The 22,253-nt window shown below is 43.3% G+C and overlaps 1 protein-coding gene across 4 annotated transcripts in view; it reads right to left on the minus strand.

The window, feature by feature from the left end:
• Window positions 1-3,310: 3,310 nt before the first annotated feature.
• The window catches only part of tmcc1a (transmembrane and coiled-coil domain family 1a), a 69,034-nt gene continuing 50,091 nt past the window's right edge, over window positions 3,311-22,253 (minus strand). For 3 of the 4 annotated variants that reach the window (XM_080444989.1, XM_080444990.1, XM_080444992.1), the window contains 4 exons: window positions 11,124-11,381; window positions 10,104-10,789; window positions 7,878-8,013; window positions 3,311-6,101 (listed from right to left, as the gene is read on the minus strand). In XM_080444989.1, coding sequence (XP_080301115.1) covers window positions 5,787-6,101; window positions 7,878-8,013; window positions 10,104-10,789; window positions 11,124-11,381 — 1,395 coding nt within the window. In that variant the 3' untranslated portion in view covers window positions 3,311-5,786. Of the gene's footprint in view, window positions 6,102-7,877; window positions 8,014-10,103; window positions 10,790-11,123; window positions 11,382-13,681; window positions 13,818-22,253 lie in introns of those variants that run through there. The other variant, XM_080444991.1, reaches the window with a different exon arrangement.

Below are 22,253 nucleotides of genomic sequence, written 5' to 3' on the forward strand. Positions count from 1 at the left end.
GGTTCCGCTCATCTCGGGGTTAATGACAGGTCACTCTCCCACCTCCTCCTGTGCTCCATGGTCCCAGGGCTCCCAGATTAGTTCTGCAGATTCGAAGGGTTCCGTCTGGGCACATACGGCACGGTAAGTACCGTGAAAGTGCTACCAGATGGACACAACAGCACACCTTTCCGGTTTCTGACATGCACGTCTTTTCGCAGGCTTTTGTGGCTTTGGCCTCATAAATATTCAAGCTCAACACATGCGCCCCTTTCAAAAATGCATGAATATGGTTAGAATTTTCTGTTTCTACAAGCCTGCCATCAGATGGATCGTGCTTATTGCTCGCAGGACCTCTCTGAGCAATAAGCAATACGTGTTTGGCACTTACAAACCTAGATCACAGTGACAAATTGACCAATTTATGTATCTCTCCAAACATAGGCTAATAGGCTATCCTGATTGATATTTCCTTTGCACGCTGGTGTCATGCGCCGAAAATAGCCGATCCACAAAATTCAGGTTGGCTATTTAGTATAAATCATAGCTACATTGTCATATTTGAACTATAGCTTGTAATGCATTTCGAGTCCCATTTACCCAGGGGACGCGCACCACTCTGTCCTCGGATAGCTATAGGGCGCGTTCCCGTCACCACTTGTCTGTTATTTTGGACTGATAAGGTGCGCAGCATGTGGGCCTTGGCACACGGCCATGCGTATAATCTGGTACATGTAGAGGAGAGGGGCAGGAGGAAAGTGCTCCGATAGCTCCGATAACGCGAAACGACCGTCAACCTGAACTGAACCCCCCTCCCCTCCCCACTCCCGAGAGAGAGAGAGAGAGAGAGAGAGAGAGAGAGAGAGAGAGAGAGAGAGAGAGAGAGAGAGAGAGAGAGGAGAGAGAGAGAGAGAGAGAGAGAGAGCGAGAGAGAGAGAGAGAGAGAGAGAGAGAGAGAGAGAGGTAGAGAGGTAGAGAGAGGTAGAGAGGTAGAGAGAGAGAGAGAGGTAGAGAGGTAGAGAGAGAGAGGTAGAGAGGGAGAGAGAGAGAGAGAGAGAGAGAGAGAGAGAGAGAGAGAGGTAGAGAGAGAGAGAGAGAGAGAGGTAGAGAGAGAGAGAGAGAGAGAGAGAGAGAGAGAGAGAGAGACACACACACACAGAGAGAGGGAGAGAGAGAGAGGTAGAGAGAGATAGAGAGAGAGAGAGTCCTTTATTTATGTATGTATGTATGTATGTACGATGGTGTAGTAACTAAGTACATGTATTCAAGTACTTTACTCAAGTACAATTTGAGGTATTTTTTTACTTTAGAGTATTTTTATATTGTGGTATTGCTACTTTTACTTAAGTAAAATATCTGAGTAGGCTACTTCTTCCACCACTGTGTAGGCTATGTGATGGAGGAGGGGGGGGGGCACGGGTCACGAGTCACGACTGTCAGGCATCAGATATCACTAGTAGAGGTGTGACTGAGTGCAGCGGTTTGGTTACGCTCAATCAAACGTGACAACAAACGGAAGTAAGCTGTAATTATGGCTATATATGCTACAGGGGGTTTCAAACCGTTACAGGTCACGGCCCCCCAAAGTCACTTTCAATAGACAATAATTCTAGCCCCATTTCAAATGACTCTGAAAACATGTTAAATAGGCCTACATTAATATTTAAGGCTACACTGTTAATTCAGTGTAATTTGTAGGCCTAATTGTTACATGATAAATAGGCCTAGATTCAAAGTAGTCCCGTCCTACTATAAAACCTGTTAGAATAGTCACTTTTTTGTATTGTAATACTAGGGCTAGGCCTACAATTTCAAGTGAAATAGTGGCATTATTATTATTTAAGCACAGTCAAGACAAGGACCCCTGGGTGTCATTTTCACCACTTTTTGAAAAACACTGGTAGCCTAAATATTTGGCAGGCTAGCCTGTGGGTGAGGTTGAGGGAGCGATGGGACATAATAAACATAGGCATAGCTACATCTTGTATTTATAAAGAAAATATATAGTTTGGTGTTTTGGCTGTAAGACATGGAGAACGTGGTTGGAGGGGTTGTGTCACCGCAACCTGTTTCCTCTCCGATAAGGGGAACACCTACTTAAGGGCTCTGCCTCTGCTTCTGCTGTAAGGAGCTGTCCATATCCACTCATGGTACAATACATAGCGACGGAATGCATCGATGAGGACTTAAACGGTGAACTACCGCCATCTAGTGGTCTCGAGTGTAGCGTCCCGAGGTGTGCACTGGACCCACTGACCAAGGCCATGCACTGGAGCATTGGTTCCCAGACAAGTTCATGACAAGAACCCCCAAATTGATGTGTAGCCAATTTGGCCGCAGATTTTGTGCCAGGGAATGGGATCCCCATAACAGATTTGTGTTCAAATGTTTTCCTCAATAAAAAAAAAGATGATAAGAAGCCGAACTTGTAGATCTGCTATTTTTTAATTGCCGAAATATAAAATAGGGTGTTGTGTAGTGTCATTCATTTAAACAAACTTTATTTTATTGTCTCCGCCAGGCCGAAGGTATGGTGGAGAGTATGTTTTACCCCCTGTCCGTCCGTCCGTGTGTGTGTGTGTGTCCGTCTGTCACCAGCTAATCTCCGGCACCGCCCATAGGCTAAGCTTTGCAGGACGTGCTGCAACCTGACCTGGCGGAGACCTGTGCTCCGAGGAGCACATCTTCTAGTTTTATGTGTTCATTTGGAGGGAAACTATGGACATAGGGGACAGGCAATGGTTGCGAGTGTACCGCCTCCCTTCGCATAAAGTTTAAACTATGGTTTATGTTTTGTTAAGCAAACAGGAGAAGGGCACCAGTATTGATGAGGTGCTGCTGACCTTATTAAATAAGTCTGAAAGTGAAGAAAAGGCCACACTCATAGCCATGATGCAGGATCATTTATTGATACCAACGTCTCGACCTGGAAAGGTCTTCTTCAGGGATTATGATTATGTTGTGTTAAGTCCATTTTCTTTTTATCCAGCTTCTCTTTCATTTTGAATTTGAATTGTTTGGTGATTTGTGTTTTAAACTTCAGTTTTTGATTTATTATGATTATCATGTTCTTGGTCATCCTCAATTGGAAAGCTCTTATGGGCCAACTCTTATGGGCCATTCCAAATCATTACAAAGTATTCCTATAGAAAGTGGTTGTCACGACTTCCTCAGAAACCCACGCGTCATTACATACTATATGTTGCCCTATAAAAATGTAGGCAGTACATGGCCTGCCCCCCCCCACACACACACACACACACACACACACACACAAATTTAACAACATTTTGCACAAAATAAATAATCAAATGTGACTCATAAGTTAGTCAGGAATGCACTTTATTTTATCCCACACTTAGAAAAGGACATCAGAAGGCACTGGAGTGGTTTAGCACGCAACCCTACTGCCGTATGAACAGGAGCCACTGCAAGGCCAAACCTGGCTCAAAGGTCAGCTCAGTGTCATTTCACTCGCTGCAGTGGTGATCGCACAATTCAAGAGAATCCATATGCCACTCTTTTGCACCTTTTAACTGATTTCATGGTCCGTCACTGAGGAAGAGTTGACAATAATGCTTCATTTATAATTTGTCGCACAACGGCGTCACTCGTCTGAAAATAGCCGATCAACAAGCTCACAACGGGTCACGTTGTGATGCATTTTGAGCTTGTGGATAGGGTATTTTAATGCATGGGACACTGTCGTGTGATGAATTATAAATCAGGCTTAATCCTGACCTGAATCAACCCGTGTTCTCCCAGAGAGGACAACTGTTTAAAAAGCAACGATCGCTATCTAGGGTAACTCAACCCTCATCCAGACCTAAACTGGTAATATTTATTGGTGTGCTAAAGTGCAACTGTACATATCAAATTTCCATACTCTTGTTATCTTGAAATAAGCTCCTCAGCCATGACATGCAGAATGGACTTCAAAATGTTCCAGCTCATCATGTCATGTCCATGACCTGATGAGGGAGAAAGATAAGATAGATGAGCTGGACACTGAGCCAAGGAGGCGTGTGCTTGAGACGCGAGGCTTACACACGTCAGGAATATATATATTGTTTTGAGTCTCAAGTTCCTTCATAGATCATTAGAAGTCCTCTCACGCTACTACTTTCCCCTCGCGATGTTGTTGCAAGTCTCCAGAAAAGGTTACACCTCTTGAAATCCGAGCATGTTCCCGTCACATTCATGTCGTATCTGAACGGAAGCGTGACTTTCTGAGCTAACCCCCCCCCTCGATCTCTCCGCTCCGCCCGGAGCCTCGTGGTGCTAGAATGAGGTTTGGCACTGGGTGAGCACTCCACGGGCCATGGGCTCTGGCGGAAAAAGAAAGAAAGAAAGAAAGAAAGAAAGAAAGATAGAAAGAAAGAAAGAAAGAAACAATGGCAACAGACACCGCACACAGTAAAATCCTCAGTGTTAATTCAGCTCTAACCATTTAAAAGTTGAGATATTTTTTCACTGTGTATAGTATACACAGGGAGATTAAATCATGGGACACTACAAGATCATGTTACAGGCAGTGCGCGTTTTTGACAGGCATGGCAGTGGAGAGACGTCTGTCATTGTGGATATGAAGCTGCAAAACATTTCTGCTCCAACCGAACAATGGACTATAAGCACCGAGGGTTCTGTGAACGTCTGTCTTTCGAGGTTGAATGTGTTGGGTCCTGGCAACTTGATTTCACCTACGTGGCGGCCATTCGCCGTCGCTATTAAGACCAAAAAGAAAGTTTCAGTGTTATTGTCCAACGGACACGTGCAGGACTGAATGCATGCTGCTAAAAATACTGCGGATCCTTCGCTTGAAAACGGGTGCAGTCCACGGCAGAGAGTGGACTGGTCCGTTGTGGCCAAAGCCTGATTTATACCTCGCCATACAACGGTGTCTCTCGCCGAAAATAGGCAGTCTATTTTCCACGAGCGAAACCATCGTACAGCGGTATATAAATTAAGCATAACACTAAAGCTGCCACTGCTCGCTTCATCAGTCTGATTCACTGACTCCTCCACTATCTCAATCTTATTTATGTTGTTTCACTTTAAAAAAAGGAAAAAACAACAGCTGAAAAGAAGTAAAAGTACATAATTTCTATTAGAAACAGTAAGGAAGCACGAGTAGTCTGTAGTTCATCATGACACTGGGTGTCACAGTCAGTCCTTGGCAGAGTGCTCTGAGGAAAGATTCCGACATAACAGCAGGAGGTGGAGAGCCACTCATGGGGAAATGTCTCCTTCGCGGTTCAAGTTCAACCAATCACAGCTAGGTAGTAGTTCTCTTCCTGAAGGCAGCCAATCACATTAGCAACGTCACATACAAAACGGATCGGGCCTATGAGCTGGATCACCAATCAAGTTTTCCTGACTAAACTCCTCTTTGTGCCGAGGACGAGGAGGGCGAAGCTACATGGTACTGAATAAAATAATGCTGAGAATAAAATATTATTAGAAACAATAAAATATAATTGATTAAACCTTAAAGATAAAAACAGTATGCCGCTGCATCCTGTGTGGACACTAATAGCTCCTCTCCAAAATGTAAACAGTCTTCTTTTTCTAAATGAGGGTCAACGTCCTCTCGGTTGTCTTTTTGTCCCTCACGCCGTCTTCATTCCAAACTGAGCCCAGATCAGCTCAGACGGTTGGATGAATGTTCCGTGGCCCCTCTGCGGTCACACAGCCGTCCCGTCGCCGCTCACGTCTCTCGTGCGTTACCGCATACGATACGACTGGAACAAAAAGGTGCGCCCCTTCCCGGCGCCACCATGGAAACAAGTGTGGGCCCCGAGGCCGGTTCATCTGGGCGGCTGCAGCGCGCGGTGCGTGTACCCCGACAGCGCCTCCCAGTTCCTCCACAGGAAGGCCAGGAGGAGGAGGAGGAGGAGGGTGGAGAAGGAGCGCGAGCGAGTCTTCATCAGGGGGACCACGCAGTTGGCCACGGTGGAGACGAAGACCAGCAGCACGGCCATGAGGGCCAGCAGCACGTTGATGAGCTTCCCCAGGAGTGTGCGGGCCGTGGCGTTCTCCAGCCCCTCTAACTGGACCACCTGCTGCTGCTGCTGCTGCAGCTCCATCTTAGATATCCGGGTCTGACACGCCTCCAATGATTCCTGCAGAAGGGTGCGCAGAAAACAAGTGACATGAGCAAAGTTATACAAAAAAAAAGACTGTGTTTGAGTAATATGATGAGTAATATACAGTATATTATATTGCAGCGAAGATTTTATGGATAATATAACATGAATATATATTTTTTTTTAAAGAAGTACAAAAAAGTCATGGTATTTTTATTCTTTAAAACCTTGAAAAATGAGTTTTCATTGTGATACTGATAAATAGGAACTTAAAGTACTTAACACATTGAGTGCCAAAACCGTACCGTGTTGAGTGCCAACTTTCCTAAAAAACGTATATATACGTGAGTTTTTGTTTTTTTCGTTTATTTCCATGCGGGAGGGGCTAGAGCAGCTCTGGGATCACCCTAGGCGATTCTGAGAAGGAAGGGCCAGATGCATCACCGTGTCAAAAACATGGCTCCCCATCCGCTTCCGGTCTATTTCCTTCTCTAAAACGCCTATAACTCAGAAACTTTTTTCTATGGGGAAAACAACTCATTTTGCATCCGCGATCGCTCCGCCATTGTTACTCGCGTGAGAGATGTTATCGTTCCAGCCGTTAGCCAGCACCATCGGGTAAAATGGAGGCATGCTTTTTTTTTCATGGATTGCTCGTCATGGAGTCTACAGCTTTAAACAGCACAATGGAGGTTAACGGTGAGATTCCGGGCACCGAACGTATTCTGTTATTATAAAATTCTGTTAAAGTATACTACGTATACTACTAAAAATTGCTCTAAAAATGCACACAACCCACCCTTCTGACCACTTAATGGCTGCCGTGTTAAGTGGTCAGAGGTCAGATGCGTGGGCCGCGAATGCTTTTGAGATTTTCAAGTGGGCCCTGATCCAGAAAAGGTTGGGAACCTGGCCCTGGGTCATCTTATTACAGACTTCAATGAGACGTCAATTTAATATCATTACATAGACGTCTAGCACCCTCTGCTGTCAGGAAAGAGAAATGCACTTAAGCGGCAAGCTGAGCTTTAAACCATAAAAACAGAAAAGAAAATAAATTTTTGACCAATGCAAACGTACAGTAGGCCCTCATACAGAACAGGAGTGTTGGAGGATTTAAGTGAGGAAATGCTGTTGATGACATATAAACAGTTACACAAGCCAGACTTGATCTTTTGTCTCACCTTGCCTTGTTTGCACTGTCAACACACATGAGCTAATACCTTGAACTACCAGAGAGGTTATGTGCCTTCATCCTTATAACAATGCATTCATTTTGTGGCTGCTGGGCGGAAACCTTGTATGTATAAAAACCGACAGGAACTGGAAAAAAAGTGTTCCAGTGGATCCAATGTAGTTATTATTTAGCTCTTGTTAATACTTTTCATTGGTTAAATATTTATAAAACCCACAAACAGACCACCTTCAACCTGGCGTCCCTATTTTGAGCATGTCATTACAGGTGAAAATGTACAATAGATGTCAAAGTTTTTCAAACTGTTTCAAACGCATCGCAGCGCGTTGTGAGCTTGTTGATTGGCTAATTTTGCTACTTTTGTGTGACACTGTCATACAACAAAGTATAAAATAGGGCACTAATTCATGAAAAAACATAAATTATTAAATAAGAAGATACACGGTTTCTGCCCGACAGAAACAATTCTGACCATTCTGAGACAAAACCACAAAGTGGCTTTTGGAATTGTTTCTTCATCATGAAACACTTTCATTTGCTCAAAGGTACTTTTCATGGTATTTTTCTTCTGCTAAAATCCTCTGTGTGGACTGCATGCTTGTGAACATTAGACGTACCTGGATGTCCCTGGCTCTTTCGTAGGACTGGTAGGCGATCTTCTCCTCCATGCTGGCCAGCTCCTGCTTCAGGTTCAGGATCTCATTCTGGTGCAGTTCTGTCAGATCATTCAGCTGCTCCTCCAGACGCTCACACCTGAACACACACACACACACGCACGTTTGTATTACTGTACTTGTGAGGACATCATCATTTTAGGTGAATATACAGTGATTTTATGAATGCCATTTTTACAGTGTTTTGCCATTTGTAACCCTAAAGCCAAAACGGCCTGACACTGGTGCTCAATAATGTATAAATCAGGCATAACTCCAACCTATAAATGTCTCATCCTAACCCTAACCTGAATCTTTTCCTAATTGTAAGCCTAACTCCCCAAATCATTTTTAGACATAAAACAACCATTTATTTTGTGAGGACCAGGAAATTGGTCCTCACAAATGTCTATTTCTCATTTGGCCCTCACTAGTAACACACACACACACACACACACACACACACACACACACACACACACACACACACACACACACACACACACACACACACACACACACACACACACACACACACACACACACACACACACACACACACACACACACACACACACACGCATAATTAGCTTAAACAAAGAACCATAACAGGTATTACTCGGGAGCAGCTGTTGACTGATGACTCGCCCTGAGCCGATTACAGCATGCTTACTCATCTGCTGATCAAGTGGACCAATCACAGGTGAGAGCTGGGATGAAACTAACCAATAGCAGACTATCAGCAGGTACAAGAGGGAAGCAAAACAACTCTGGCGTCGTTCGTTTAGGTAAGAACATATGGCGAGGACATATGAACAGATGTGTAATAATAGTGTATGAATGGTCAATGTTTCAGCATGATTCAGCGAATCATGCCTATGATGTCATTAAAGCTTAATTCATACAAATGTGTCGCTTGCCGAAAATGACAAAATGAAATTTACAGTATACATAGGTTTAAATTAGGTATGATTCTGCTCTCTCAACTTTCTTACAGGCTGACGGAGAGAAAGAAACTAACATGACCTTATGTTTGTGTACAATGACAACAAGGATCAGGGATCATTATTGTACAGTGCAATCATGACATGGCTGAGACAGCCAGCAGCCTGCATTCGTTCATGTCTAAGTCTATAGAGTCTTTCAGCAAGTGCTTTGCTTAAACAAACAGTGGTTATGAATTGAAGTGCTCTTTTCAAACGATAATCCCCAGCGGACATGCTGAAATGAGCTCACTAGCGGTCGCTTCACTAGCTATTACTTTAGCTTACAAGGCATGCAATAAAAACTTGAGGTCGCTTCAATGGACATTTAAGGGAGAAGAATGTTCCTGCCACTTTGTCAAACCCTGTCTCTATGCCCAATTCCCCCCCCCCCCTGCAATTACCCCCACCCCTCCCTCCATGTTGAGACGTTCGGGAGGAATGTCAGTGGTTTATTTAAGGGCAGAGGTGAATGCCCACAAGAGAGGCAGACCGACGGGTAGACGAAAACATAAACAGGCTTGTAGGGAAGACATCCGTGAGTATGAGTTCAGAGGTGTGATGCTGACCACAACGGCTGAAATAACCTCTTAACCTCTATGTGGTCGATGGACAGCTGAGGTATTTATGTGTCTGCCACTAGCCTCCTTCACAGAGATCTTAGTTTAAACGTAAACGTCTGTGTCGGTACAGCAGAACTATTGTTCTTTAGGCAGTAGTACAGGCCTACAGACTTAATTAAATCTGTGCATACATGCACTGGTGTAAACTTTATATTACCCTTTTAGGTAAATATAGTAACAGTTGTGCTGTTATTTGATAATGGATAATTACACAGCAATTAACATCTCTGTAGTAAAACATAAATATTGACTATTCGTGGAAACGTAGCACCCTGGGCTGGGTCAAGGTTTGCTCTTTATCTCGAGTTTATGTTGGGTTAATAAAAAGGTAATCCTCAGTCCACAAACAGGCTGATAGCGATAACCCTAAGAAACTACAATATAAGTGGGCGGCGCTTGCTCAGGTGTATTTCTCCATATGTATCAGTTCTTCCTGGTTACACATTGGCAGACTAAAGGGATTACGTATCGTCTGACTTTAGGGGGACTTCTTCATCATGCACGTGATATGATTAAGGAAGTTATGAGTCTAACACTGTTTCTCTCTCTCTCTCCCTCTCTCTCTCTCTTTACTGTGTCTGTACCTGAAGCGTTCTTCCTGCAGGGCCTGCATGATAACCGTGTAGTCCCTCTGATAGTGGCTCTTCAATCCCTCCAGGCTCTCCTCCAGGCGACTTTGCCCCTCCCGCAGTTCCTGCACCTCCTGCAGCAGCATGTCCAGGCTAGAGCTTTGGCTCCTCTCCAGCGTGTTGCCCTTGGAGCTGGGGGGGCCTCCGGGGGCCCCCGTGGTGCTGTTGGCCCCCGCCGAGCCCGACGTGGCGCTGGAGCAGTCGTCCTCGCTGCCGTACTTGGGGCTGCTGGACTGGAGGTGGTGGTGCCCGACGCTGCTCAGCGACCGCCCGCCGGCTCCCGGGACCCCGTCGTCCCCCGCGGGGTCGTCCAGGGAGGAGATGTTGTCGGCGCTGCCGAACTTGTTGCGGATGAGCGAGGCGATCTCGCGGGGTTTGGAGACGACGGCGCCGGCGGCGGAGTGCGTGGCCTGGGAGATGCTGGAGAGGCCCCCCTTGACGGTGTCCACCACGCCCTCGCTGAAGCCGGTGACTTTGGCCCCCACGTCCTTCAGGCCCTGCTGCATGTCCCGCAGCACGTCCTTGGGCTGCCGCGGGATGCCGTTGTGCTCCACCTCGCGCAGCTTGCGGTGGTAGTGCTCCAGCTTCCGCTGCAGCTGCTGGATGGTCTGAGCGGACTTCTGGTTCTTCTTCTCAAACACCTGCCAGCCAGCAAAACCAGGTTCTTATTAGCAAAGAGCAGTGGTGGACAAAGTACTCAACCCCACAGTACTCGAGTCAAAATATAGATACTCCTGGTCAGATATCACTCAGCTACAAGTTAAAGTTACTCAGTCAAATTTGTACACGAGTTAAAGTACTGGGGTAGCTGCTTTTAGTACATGCTTTAAATTACAAAGTACATTTAGATTTTAACATCAATGCATTGTTGTACTGATATTTAGTAATTTTCCCAAAAAGAAATACACCGTCGGAGATTTCACGGTGCATCTCTCTTTAATATCCTCATGGACAGCACTGCTTCCTCCCTCCTACCTGTTTGATGCGTCCGCTTTGCTGCTTGTCGGCGTTGTTCGCCAGCTTGAGGTACTCGGCCACATTGTCGTCTCTGGCGGTTTGCTCGATCTTGATCTGCTCCGTGAGCTTGAGGATCTTCTGCTGCAGCTGGGCGATGGCCTGCTTGGTGCGCTGCGGGTCCAGGGCGGCATCCTCGCCCCCCGAGAAAGAACTGTCTGCTCCACACGACAGGCCCAGGGGGGACTGCAAGAGTCCACTCACCTCCAACCGGTCGATCTGGAGGGCAGGAGACGGAAGGGAAAGAACAGGAAGTGGCTGTGAGTCAGAGGAAGGGATTGCAAAAGAATAAATGTGTGTTGCAGAGAGAAAAGAAAGAAAAAGGATGAATCACTTTAACTCTATTGTCCAGAGTCCCCCTTTTTTCCCTCTACACCAAATATCTTTGCCGAAAATAGCCGATCTACAGGGTCACAGCTTGTAGATCTGCTATTTTCGCTGTATGTCTTCCCCCAGAATAGGGACGTTAGGGTGGTTAATATACAGTAGGTTCTTAATTAAATGTTTTATTCTGATAATAGGTTATAGGTTTATTACTGTGAAAACAGTCATTTTGCTGAGGCAGACCAAAATGTCTCTTCTGCTTTGTGAATCTGTGAGGCTGTTTCCACTGAGAGGATCACTCGCAGCCAAAATGCTTCCAAACAGGAAGACGGACAATAACATCGTTTTTGCATGCAAGCATAAAAAAATGAAAAGAAAGCAGAAGTCAAATCCATTTCTTATGAAATGTCAAGAGAATCGATACTGTGTTCCACTACTGTGACCCACTGGTGAATCAAGCACTGACTCTGGTTAAATAGGTGAGCAGCGGATGATACAGTTACAGAATCAACCAAATCCCCTCATGAGTTTTCGGTCCAGTGAGCTCCAATATAGGGCATGATTCACCTCCAGGATGTTGGGATTTGTGACCTGCCTTTTCGCAGATCAGGAATACATGCATGTGGCTCTTTTTCAGACACCTGACCTGACACAGTTTTCTATCCCCCAATAGCTCACCAAGCACACAAAAAAAACACACCTTATTATGGGAAGCTTGGTTGTTCTATTTCACCTCACAGTTGCTGCAAGAAACATAACTGACCTAAGAAGGCGAACCACGCTGACCCACAATCGTCAGAGACAATAGGGACGTGTTGATTTTCTTATTGCTCACAAGACAAAACACATGCCACCCCATTATGCTGTGTACCAGAGTGACCTGAACGCAAATAAGCAGCTGAATCTAACGGGATGCCCTCAGGGCATGATAGGGTGCACAATGCCAGGCAGGGTTGACAGGAGAAGTAGGCTATATAATCTCCATTGAGTTACAATGCCTGCAGGGCCCTTCTGTGTACACATCTACCTACAAAGCCCTACCTACATCTACCTACCTACGGGATCAGGTGATCGGCTGTTTGCCAAAAATTGGTAAAAGCATATTAAACACCAGTCACTCACTCACCTGGAACCTGCATGTGCAATGTCATGACTAACTGATGACTGACAGGCGAGACACAAAAGAGACACTGACTGTTAGGCTACCACAATGTACTGTATCCGGTAAGTAAAGGTGTGGTAACCCCTGCTCACTTTGCTAGGGTCGGATGGCTCAGGGTTGAGGACAGAGTACAGCAACTTGCAATGGGCCTGGTCAACAAGATACACCACAACGTTAAGATACCCATGTACCTGTCAAAGTACTTCAAAAACGTAAATGGAGTCCACCATCACAACACCAGAGGTAGCTCCACTGATCACGTCCAACCCAGATTTGGCACAAACAAGGGGGTGAATTTGTTCTCCTGCCAAAAGTCATGAGGAGTGTAAAACCCTACACTCCTTCAAAACTGCCCTAAAAGAGTACTGTTCAGGTGGCTGCAATTCGAAACTGGCCCCAGTAAAAGTCATAACCTAGCCCCCCCCATACTGTTTACCATACATATTTTCTTTTTCTTAAAAAAATAAAAAACCTGCTTATATGATGTTCTGCATAGTAGTATATATCTGTCTGTCATTTAATGTCACTATGAATTGAGTACAAAGGACCCCAATGGAAACAAGCCAATGGCTTTGGGTTTTTTAATTCCTATTAGCTGACCTTGTATTGAACTGTAGGCTACTTTCATGTGCTTTTTTTCGGCAAACTTCAAATAAAGTATTCAATCAATGAATTAATAATATCGGCTACATAACACTCAGATTGTTGTAATTATCACTGTGCCAAACAATTCAATAAAATATCTTATAGAAAAGAAAAACAACAGTACAAACGCAACTTTTAGAACGTTGTGTCCCGTTCACTCAAGAAAGACAACTACTTTAAATGAATGAGACGTTAAAAATAAACTATCCCCAAGTCTATCGAAAATAGCCGACCTACAGGCTCGCAACGCGCCGCGAAAGACCGGCTATTTTCGGCGAGCGAGACACCGTCATACGACGAAAAAGTTGAACTCGGACTCGATCCTTATTATCAAGGGAAAGTTTTGATTTGTTTTAAGAAGTTTAACGCGTTTGATTGGCGCTCTCACCTTGCCATTCTTCAGACGGAGTAGCTGTTCCCAGTGCATTATTATTATTATGATGAGGATGATCGTGTCTCCAGAGCGTAGGTCCTTTCATATGTCTGCCCATTCAAACTGTCCCGCACTGTCTGTCCGACCAGCCGAGCGGGTTGTGAAACTATAAAGTTGAAGAGGAGCGCACCTGAAACTGTCCCTCCTCCCCCTCTCTCTGTCTTTCTCTCTCTCTCTCTCCCTCTCCACCAGTCACCCCACCTCTCTCTCCCTTTCTCTAGTCTCTACCCACCGCGAGGGAGGGAGGGAGGGGTGACAATGACATCATCCTCTGAACTCGTAAATCTGATTTGATCAGTGGTGTAAAGTAACTAAGTACATTTACTCAAGTACTGTATTTAAATACAAATTAGAGATTTTTTTTTTTTTACTTTTTTTTTTACAATTTTCAGTACTTAAATTTACTTTAGTTACAATACTTTGTATATTTTGATAAAAATTACAAAACATACATTAACCCATAGAGTTAAAGCATTAACCACCTATTTACATTTTCAGCCATTTGAAAATAGTAGAACAAGCTCACGATGCGTGGCGACGCTGTTGTGAGCTTGCAGATCTGCTATTTTCAAAAGATTTTTTTTACACATTTATACACTTGTGAAATGGGACATTTTGCATAATGAGTAGCCTACTTTCTACTTTTGTTACTTCAAGTACATTTTTATACCAATACTTTTATACTTTTACTCAAGTCCATTTTTAATTCCGGACTTTTACTTGCAACAGAGTATTTCTACATTGCAGTATTGATACTTTTACTTAAGTAAAACATTTGGGTGCTTTTCCAAAAACTGGATTTGAGCGTTAAGTGCAACACAAGACGATCAACCGTTAGACAGTCAGTCAATCCGGTCATTCTCGCTGCCGGGCAAAAATAGCGCTATGGCATTTCAGGGAAAACACGTGCGAATGCGATGCATGCGTCGCTCTGCTTATTGCTTGTTATTATATTTGGAGAGTAGCCTGGCTGTAACTGTAAGCATTGTATGAATCCATATGATCCAAGAAAACAGTTTTCTTATAGTTTAGTTTCTTGTAGCCTACAAATGATATTTTTTATGTTAATTGTAAAAAAAAGAAAGAAAAATAATAACACAAAGAAATAAATGGGTTGGCTCACATTGTACGAGAAAACTAAAACTACTTTTTTAAGGCTGCCAACTAAACTCCAAGTTCGTGTCGTCAGTGACGGTGTGTGTGTGTGTGTGTGTGTGTGTGTGTGTGTGTGCGCGCGCACGTGTGTACATCTCTGCAGGAAGCAGGAACTCCAACTCAAAAAAGAGAGAACAGAAACAGGGGTATTTATTTATAGCACCATTATAACCCAAAGAATATGCTAGAGAAGACTGTAAAGGAGACGAAGTCCCGAAACTCGGTGCAGTTGAACAAAAACAACCCTGAAGGCAGATTGGATTGCAAAGCAGTCCGTCCTGTCACGTCCCAGGCTCTCTGTCGCTGTAAGCATTGCCAGGTTTTGAGAGAGAAATAAGCAACCATGTCTATGAAAACAATCCCAAAAGAAGCAACTATAGGCCACATGAGCACTTTAACCCTATATTGGCTATTTGAAAATAGCAGATCTACATTTTTTTTTTTTTTTTTTTTTTTTAAAGAAACATATTTTTTTAAAGTGAAAATGTGGGAATAAGCCCAAAGTTGCTTATAATAAGCAGACATGGCAACACTGGCTATTGCACATGCCACCCAATGGAGAGGATTACCACGGGGCAAGAAAAACCAGTCTTACCTCTCTGCGCGCGCGCGCACACACACACACACACACACACACACACACACACACACACACACACACACACACACACACACACACACACACACACACACACACACACACACACACACACACACACACACACACACACACACACACACACACACACACACACACACACACACACACACACACACACACACACACACACACACACACAATACTTGTGAGGACATCAACATTTAACTCACCAGCTGCCAGAGTTATTTCAGATTTTTAGCTGTTGGCTGCCAGAGATTTTTAATTGAAAAACAAAAAGTACTCAGGAGCCGAGATACAGAATTTTTAAGTTTTAAGTTAACAAGGAAGTGGATAGGAGTCTAGATCTTCAACTAATCATATCTCCTAGGTCTTAGGGTCAATCTTTTTAAAAAAAATGTTTTTTTTTTTTTTTTTTCAATAGAACGCATTTATGCGTTATTGGCAGGCAAGTGATGTATTCAATAGAACGCATATATGCGTTATTGGCTGTAAATGAGTTAAGGACAGCACTTTTATAAATTCCCAATTTCTTTGCCATCTTTTAGCCTTAACCCTAAAGCCTGAGGTGTACTTAGTTGTACGCCAAGCACCAAAAATAGCCCATCTACACGTTTTAACCATAAAAAACTACCACCACTACCAGGTGTGACATTGTGTCTATTAGGCCTACCCAGATTCTACTGTACTTGTGGGGACATTTGGCCCTCACGTGCATAAGTAATAAAAGTGTACACACCCACCCCCACTGGCAACAGTGCCAGATTTTGACACACACACACACACACCACACACACACACACACACACACACACACACACACACACACACACAGAGCCTAGAGAGCATTCTTGGATGTGTTAAGTAAAGAAGAATTACTGGCATTTGGCATCTTTCCCGTTTTCATACTTTGGTTACTAAACTAGCTGTAACTCATGATTTCAGCTCAGCTGTGATGATCAGGCCTTTTGTCTGGCGATGACTCAATAACGCTGGCAACAGTTGTTTACAGTAAGTCTAATCTTTGAAATCCCCTTTTGACGGGCAGCCGAGCCGATCAAGTGAATCAGAGAGCTGGAACGGTATGCGGGTGCAGAAAGGGATTGCGGTGACGCAGTGGAGGGTGCCCCCCCTACCCATCTGTTACAGTATAAACAGAAATAGATTTATGAGCATGACGAGCGGGGGCATGTTTGGAGGTATACAAATTGTTGCACCTTTAAGACTTTCTTGTACTGTACTGTTATGTCACGTGGTTGAACAGAAGTAGAACATGAGTATTTGTTTTTATGTGATTGGAATGTTTGGAGTATTTTACATAATTGGAACATTTGTTTTTATGTAATTGCATACTGTCTATTTCAATGTATTTTCATTGTCTTTGTTTCTGCACCGAAGTCTGACGTAAGTTACGCATCCTACCTGGGTCGCGTTTTTTGCCCTGTTCAGAATTCCCATAGACGTGTAAAAAAATAACTTCCAAAAATGACTTGACTCATATGGATATGAAGCATCAACTGAGGCGAGAAAACGCTAATGTCACTGCCGCCGAATTACAGTAGTTACATTTTCGCCAGAAACAGACCGTATCAAATATGAGTGACTGACTATCGTAAACGATACAGAGCCGAGTACAAACGAGTGACGTCAGGTACTTCGGTATATCTATTGCATGAATGCCCCCCCCCCCCCCCCCCTTTATGTGGCATGCATGCAGATGCACTCACACACAAACACTCACACTCTCACACATATGCACCAGAGCGCCAAGAGAGCACAATGGAAATGTGTTTATCCTTTAGAATTTAGGTGTGTATTGTATCTTCAATAAAAATGTCAATCAATCAATCAATCAACAGAATTGAACAAAATTAGAGGTCTTCTTTTATTAATGCAAAAATAGATACAGAAGTCTGAATTTTGGCTTGGTGAATGTGGGTTCTACTTTTCTTAAAAAATGCTTTTCACTTAACCCAGCACCCACTGTCGAAGTGCGTATAACTCTCCCGCTAAAGTAGTGAAGAATTATCTAATCTAATCAGATCTAATCAGAATGAGATCTAATCAGAATTAGATCTCATTAAATAACTCAACTAACAATTGACTTAAATAATTAACAACTTTAGCCCTGGTGTCTGACCGTTTTTGACAAAATGCATATGCATAAACATATTTGTACATATCTGTAAAAAAGGATAAAAAAACACAAAAGCTCAAGAGCTTGTTGTCCTTTAAACATGATCTATAAGCTGAAGCTCACAACGTGTTGCGATGTTGCATTGAGAGCTTGTAGATCCACTATGTTCAAAAATGTCTTGTGGTTAACCTCTGATTTTATATGGACATCGATGGCCTTTAATCACCATTTCACACTTGCATGTCACATGAGCTGTCTTTAAATGGACTACGAGTCCATACTAAAGTTTATGATGGTGATAATCAAAGGGCGTGACACAAATCCAAACAATCCTCATAATCAAATATGTGACCTCACTGACAGTGACGATAACGAGGGCAATTAAAGCGCATTCACTGGCTCTGAACTGGAGTGCACTGTAATGCACAGTAGATAGAAGAGGATTTTCCTCTTGTGATAATAATAATCTGTCTCTTAATTGTCCCCAAAAATTGCATCATAAGCACAGCCCTAAAAAGTAATTATGAACGCAGCAGACAGACAGACAGACACTCATTTATAACTTTTACAAATGTACGCAAATGGATGGAAATGGTTGTAAGCCTATAGCCTACTCTCAGAGTTAAATTAACTCATGTACTGTCTGTGGCTGGTCAGTAGGGGTTTCCCAGGGGAAAAGACAAGGATCTTCAGTGTACCTGGTCAGTCAGGTGGGGTTTCCCAGTGGGTGTGTCCTCTGCAGTAAGACTCACTCGGCTCGGTGCACAATAAGTGTCATCACTGAGTGCAAGAGTTTCTCCAAAAATAATCCAATCAGCGTCATCACTCAGTGATAGAGTTTCTCCAAAACTAATCATGCGTGTAATTAAACATGGAGGATGAGGATTAGGCTAATTTCCCAGGGCTATTACAGTCAAACATGTTGATGTACTGAGCACCACTGAAGCTTCAGTGATGTGTGTGTGTGTGTGTGTGTGTGTGTGTGTGTGTGTGTGTGTGTGTGTGTGTGTGTGTGTGTGTGTGTGTGTGTGTGTGTGTGTGTGTGTGTGTGTGTGTGTGGGGGGAGAGGTCTGCCTGATCAGTAATCACACTCTCTGATTAGCCTTTAAGACGGAAAGAGAGTGAGAGTGGTGTGTATACCCATGCACACAAGCATAAACACAGGGAAAAGCCCCGTCTGAGTCCCAAAAACTGTGTTTATCTGCCAGTCTGCGACTGGTTGTGCAACAGTCTCTGATCTGAGCAAAGCAGGCCAGAACGCGGCATGAGCTTGATGTAGGCTACCTAAGATCCACCAGAGGCCTGGGAAAGACCAAATCCTACACACACACACACACACACACGGATCGACGCACTCACATCCCACACAAACAGGCATTTATAAAGAATTCCCTCACTCTGAGTTAGGGGATGAGACACGCTTTACCCATAATTAGACTCACTGGCTGAGAAGAACACGTTGTGCTGCCCTGTTGCACATTACATGTCCTGTTGCACATGTAAACATACGCCACTAATTGCTGGCTGTCCGGAGTCATAGAGTAGTACAACATGGACGGTCCTCTTTCCTTTGTGATCTCACCGCCATCGTCATTGTCCTCATGTCCCTTTTCCTGTCCTCCATTCCATCCTGCAGAACTTCAATAGACAGCAATTCTCACATATAAACTTTTTTTTTAATGCATTAGGCTACGGACCCCCATCTGAAACAATTTGTGTCTTTGAGATCCCAATCTACACTGTAAAATCCTCAAGTGTTAATTGAATTCTGAGAATGTACACTCATACTTGTACACTCTCAGAGTTACAGACCTGTTAAGGGGTTCATTCGGTCCCTAACTATCAATCATTTAGCTGGGGACCCCCGGGAAACCCCTCAAGGACCCCTGGTGGTCCCCGGACACCACGTTGAGAACCATTGATCTATAGACCCGCTAGTAGGGTTGAACGTTGAACACTACAGTAAAATGTTCCGTGTCCGTTGTTTTGTCATATGACTGATCTGAGTTCAGATCCAGTGCATGTTCAGATGGTCTTCTCACACACTGATGGATATCTACATTCAGTGGAATCTGAAGACACTTTAACCCCCACTGATTTGTTGTAAATGTTGCAGGTTTGACATTTAGATAATTAATTAGTGTACTATAGCAGGCAATTATTTAACGACATGAACCCTAATGTCCCTATTCTGTGCATGTCATGAAACGCAGTATAGTATAGACCCCTGTGAGACCCCGTTCAAATAAGTACTGTATATAGGGCTTAAGTGTTTTAAGTTATATTTAGACTTTACATTCCAGTCAGATTACATAATAAGCTCAACCAATGCATGATTTAGAAGGTTTTGTACACAAATCTTTTGGTGTGAAACACCAAATACCAAAATCTATCCCCTTTACTAAGGAATCTCACACATAAGGCCAAGGTCAGCTGTCTGGTATGGTTACCTCTCTGTGTGTGTGTGTGTGTGTGTGTGTGTGTGTGTGTGTGTGTGTGTGTGTGTGTGTGTGTGTGTGTGTGTGTGTGTGTGTGTGTGTGTGTGTGTGTGTGTGTGTGTCAATGTTGTTAAGTAACTAAGTACACTTACTCAAGTACTGTACTTAAGTACAATTCTGAGGTATTTTTACTTTACTGGAGTATTTCCAATTTTCAATACTCACTTCTACTCCACCACATCTCAGAGACAAATATTGTACTTTTACTCCACTGCAATTATTTGACAACTTTAGTTAATTTGCAGATATAAATGATTATATTAAAAAACATACATTAACCACTTTAGCCCTATTTTATACATAGGCTATTTGAAAATAGCCGAACTACAAGCTCAAAGCACGTCGCATCGCAACGCGTTGTGAGCTTGTAGATCTGCTATTTTCAAACATTGTGTTGTGCTTTTACTTTTGGTACTTTAAGTATATATTGATGCCACTTCTTTTGTACTTTTACTCAAGTAACATTTTGAACACAGGCCTTTTACTTGTAACAGAGTATTTCTACATTGTGGTATTGCTACTTTTACTTAAGTAAAATATCTGAGTACTTCCACCACTGGTGTGTGTGTGTGTGTCTGGGGGTAATTAAACGTGGTTTACCTTGTTAGTAACCATTCACCTCATTTCCGTTGAGTGCTTCCTGTACTGTCAGCTCAGGTTACCCTCACAGCAGCGATTTCACGTGCAGAGATGCTACAGTGATACTACAGGGATACTGTGGCGATCCCGTTTCGCTCGGCGAGCCCTGCTCTGTTCGGCCCTACACCTCTGTCCAGGCCCTATATCACGTTACAACGTTCTCAGAAGTGCTGAAAAGGTGAAGAGGTGATACAGTGTCCTGTACTTCACCGTTTGAGTGGCTGCTGACTGGGATTGGGCTGCAGCCACTCGCTCCACTTACTTTTCATCTGTGGGATGAAATATCCAAGGGACAGGTGATCCAGGGCAGTGCTTCTCAAACATTTTCATGTCAAGGGCCCCCAAAATGATATGCATTTGGCCACGGACCCCTATCTCAAAATATGTTGTTCCAGGGACCCCCAGAAGCAAAGATTTGAGTTACAAATGTTGGCTTAAAGATAAATATATATATTCAAAGATTTGAGCAAATTTTCACGATTTAAGATCTACAAGCTCATAGTGCGGCACTCAGTCCCGCGCTATGAGCTTGTAGATCTGCTATATTTGAATAGCCAAAGTATACAATAATGGTTAAAGTAGTTAAAATGATTGTGCCGCTATATTAACTTATTTATTTAGCTGGGGACCCCCTGGTACCGCGCCAAGGACCCCTGGGGGTCCCCGGACCCCACTTTAAGAACCAATGATCTATGTCCAAAACTGTTACATGACATGGAAAAGAGAACCAGTGTTCCAAGGGATCCAATGTACTTATATTTAGTCACAATTCACAAGCTCTTGTTAATACTTTTCATTGGTAATATTTTTGTAATACGAAGTCGGACTTAACCACTTTCACTTTCAAAATCTTTCCCAAATAGCGACAATAGGCGATATATATATATATATATATATATATATATATATATATATAGCTCACCTTTTTCGCTACGATATTTACTTGGACTTGCAATATTCTTGAACGACAAAGTATGGCATTAATTTACAAAAAAAAACACCAACAATATACAGGTAAGCCTACTCAGATGGATACACGGTTACTGGATATACTGAATATACAGTTTCTGCTCTGTCATCAAGCTGTGAAAAATCTAAATATTCTATGCATTTTATAGCTATCCCTTCTGATTAAACAAGTTGTCTTGCTCTCTCTCTGTCTCCCTTGTCAATTGTGAAGAATCAATATTCTAATTTATGTTGCATTTTATAGCTGTTCTTTCTTTATTTACTAAGGTTTCCTCTCCCTCCCTCCCTCTCTTTCTCTCATTCTCTGATTGATTGATTGATTGATTGATTAAATACTCTATTTAGAAAAGACATGGAAACAATACATGGTAGTCTAAACTGGATCGCTCATAAAAGCACAATGGCTTATCTAAAATGAGATCCCCACGCACCCTCATTCTCTTTCTCTCTCTCATGATCAGATTAATCATATCTGAGTAAGAGAACTTCACACTCCTGATAAGACGGTTT

Source organism: Gymnoscopelus braueri (genome assembly GCF_963280865.1).
Source record: "Gymnoscopelus braueri genome assembly, chromosome: 12".
In the NCBI taxonomy this organism is placed as follows: Eukaryota; Metazoa; Chordata; class Actinopteri; order Myctophiformes; family Myctophidae; genus Gymnoscopelus; species Gymnoscopelus braueri.